This window comes from Dysidea avara, chromosome 14 (assembly GCF_963678975.1).
Source record: "Dysidea avara chromosome 14, odDysAvar1.4, whole genome shotgun sequence".
Taxonomy (NCBI): domain Eukaryota; kingdom Metazoa; phylum Porifera; class Demospongiae; order Dictyoceratida; family Dysideidae; genus Dysidea; species Dysidea avara.
This window is the reverse complement of record NC_089285.1, coordinates 11,758,094-11,760,865: the sequence shown is the minus strand read 5'-3', so window position 1 is coordinate 11,760,865 and position 2,772 is coordinate 11,758,094. Positions and strand designations below refer to the sequence as shown.

The window sequence follows — 2,772 nt, the reverse complement described above, 5'->3', positions numbered from 1 at the left end:
TGTTAGTTTACACTATGTTACTAGATAAGTGTGAACCATAGTACTGTAATATTGTGAATAAGGTTGTACCGATAAGCCCTTTTTGACTTCTATCGATACCCGATATATAGAATGAACACACAAGCTGATACTGCAAGCCGATACCGATTGTCAAGCAAAGATTCCACATACACAATAGTGACACAATATTGCTTGTAATCAACATGTAAACAGTTGTACAAAAGTAATAAAAAATGTTGTATACATTGTAAACTCTTGTACATATGTAAAAATCAAGAATAAGTGATATAGTTAGTTATTCACTTGCACGATGTGACTTGTAAAAGTTCCATAGTTCAGCTCTAAGTAGTTGCTAAACTGAAATTATTTTTGATGAACAGAAGTATTTCAGCCTTTTCAGGGTTTAGGCGACTACGCTTTTCATCGTAAATATCACTAGCCCCAGAAAAAACACGTTCTGATGGTACTGATGTTGGTGGTGGTGCTAGGAAGCGTTGAGCCAACTTCGCCAAAAGTGGGAATCTTGCTTTGTTGCTTTTCCACCAGGTAAGACAGTTGCTTGAGTGAAACTCCAGCAGGGGTTCTGACAAGTATTGTTCTAAGACACTGTTATCGCTGCTTAGACCTTCAGCTGATGCTCCACTCTCTTCTAGTATTTCATTAAAGCTTTGCCAAAATTCAGTGGTCTCTCTATTAGCACGTTTCGATGGTGGTTCATGTGCTGCATCAGTATCTGACTCAACCTGCCTAGCTTTCTCTTGCTCCATCTCTTCAATCAGAATCTTTCTCGCTTCAGCCTGCTTACTAACACTACTGAAAAATCTATCTTTAAAACGAGGGTCAAGTAAACACGCTATCACCAAAGGGACATTCTGCTCCACATCTTTAAATCTACGGCTCAGTGATGCCAGCATTGCATTCTTCATTGTCCTGACACCTAAATCATCATGGTGCTTTTTCAGCGTTTTGTCTAACATTTTTACAAACGGAATGATGACAGATATGGAAGCACTAGACGAGGAAACCGACTTGGTTATTTCATCAATAGGTGACAGAGCAGCTATAATCTTTTCTGCAAGCTCAAGCTGTTTGGTAGTCAATGCAGGTAAGTCTGAATCAGTGCAGTACGCTGCCAATGCCATTTTTTGTTCAGAAATGCTCTTCACCATGTACAATGATGAGTTCCATCTCGTCCGCACATCTTGCTGTAAACGGTGCTGAGGAATACCTAGACGATCTTGTATGGACTTCAGTCGGTCATAAGCAACAGCCGAGTGCTTAAAATGCCCAACCATTTTTCTACATATAGCAAGAAGATCGATCACAGCCTGTTGTGATAAAACCCCATCATCCACAACTAATTGTAATGAGTGCGCAAAGCACCCAAATGAACGAAGTGAAGCTTCTCGCATTGCCTTGGCCATATTAGCTGCATTATCTCGCAGCACTAAATGAACTTGTTCTTCACTAATGCCCCAACCTTCTAGCATTTCTTTGTAAACCCCACCCAGATACTCACCAGTGTGGGAATCATCCAATGGTTGCACATGTAAAACAGCAGACTGTCTAGTGAAATCATCCATTAGCCAGTGGGCAGTGAGACTAAGCAGTGAAGCAGTACCAGCACTTGCACTCCATGCGTCTGTTGTAAAACTGAAGTAGATTACTTTCTCCATCTTTTCTCTCACTTTAGACATCAGGTCACGATGAACTGTGGGGAGGATTTTCTCGACGAGATACTTCCTGCTAGGAAGCGTATATCTAGGCTCTAATGTTTTAACTAGTCGAACAAATCCCACATCTTCAACCACAGAAAAAGGCTGGGTGTCAAGAGCTATCATCTCAGCAACAAGTCGATGAATTCGCTGAGCTCGAACATCGTTTATATCCCATTGGCGTAGTTTATCCTCTAATTCAAACAACGTTTGCTGCTTACTAGAGCTAGGCTTTTTTGTCCGCTCCTCTTCAAGATATTTCTCATGTTTATCGTCATATTCTTTGTGTAATTCCTTATGCAGAGACTTCAGGTGATTCACGAGATTGGATGTAGTATACACCTTCGTAGAGTTACCACCACTAGAAATGGACTTATCGCAAGTTTTACAAACTGCAAACTTTGTGTCTTCTGCTACGGTAAAGTAATCCCAAATTGGAGAGCGTTTTCTCGACGACGGCGATGCCATATTCAACAACGTGGCACAAATAAACAATTAACCTTGCACATGCGCACTTTAATTACTATCGGGTTTTTGTACATGAAAAACACCGATTACCGATTCCAGGCAAAAAGCCCTATTATCGGCTGTTACCGATCACCGATCCGATTATCGGTACAACCTTAATTGTGAACCATTGTAATTGATTGTTTAGAAACTTTATAGTGGTTTTTTGAAAATAATACTGGGTACCAGTATTATTGAGTTTTATTAGTATGAGTTTTAGTATGAGTTTTATTAGTATCTGTTAAAAAAAATTATACAATGCAATGTTTGTTAGTAATCAAGAAAAATAGTTCATGCTCTTAAAACTAAATAAGAATAATGCTCTAACCATTACATCAAGATATGGTACACAATGAAATGATACTTTTCCCAATAACATTTGAATGCTAAACCAGTATAATGGCTCTTAGTGATCAATTAAAATAGTTCACAATAATACACTATAATGGTTCATACACAGCAAGTAACATGGTTAAACATACTGCAGTGTAATCATTAATTTATCAACATAGTTCATGCTATATACCCAGTATTATTACTCAAAAAACCA

General features: G+C 38.7%; 1 protein-coding gene across 1 annotated transcript; it reads right to left on the bottom strand.

The window, feature by feature from the left end:
* Positions 1-341: 341 nt before the first annotated feature.
* On the bottom strand, positions 342-2,183 carry LOC136244117 (zinc finger BED domain-containing protein 4-like). Its single transcript, XM_066035634.1, has one exon. The coding sequence runs from the start codon at positions 2,181-2,183 to the stop codon at positions 342-344; it is 1,842 nt and encodes a 613-aa protein (XP_065891706.1).
* Positions 2,184-2,772: the final 589 nt, after the last annotated feature.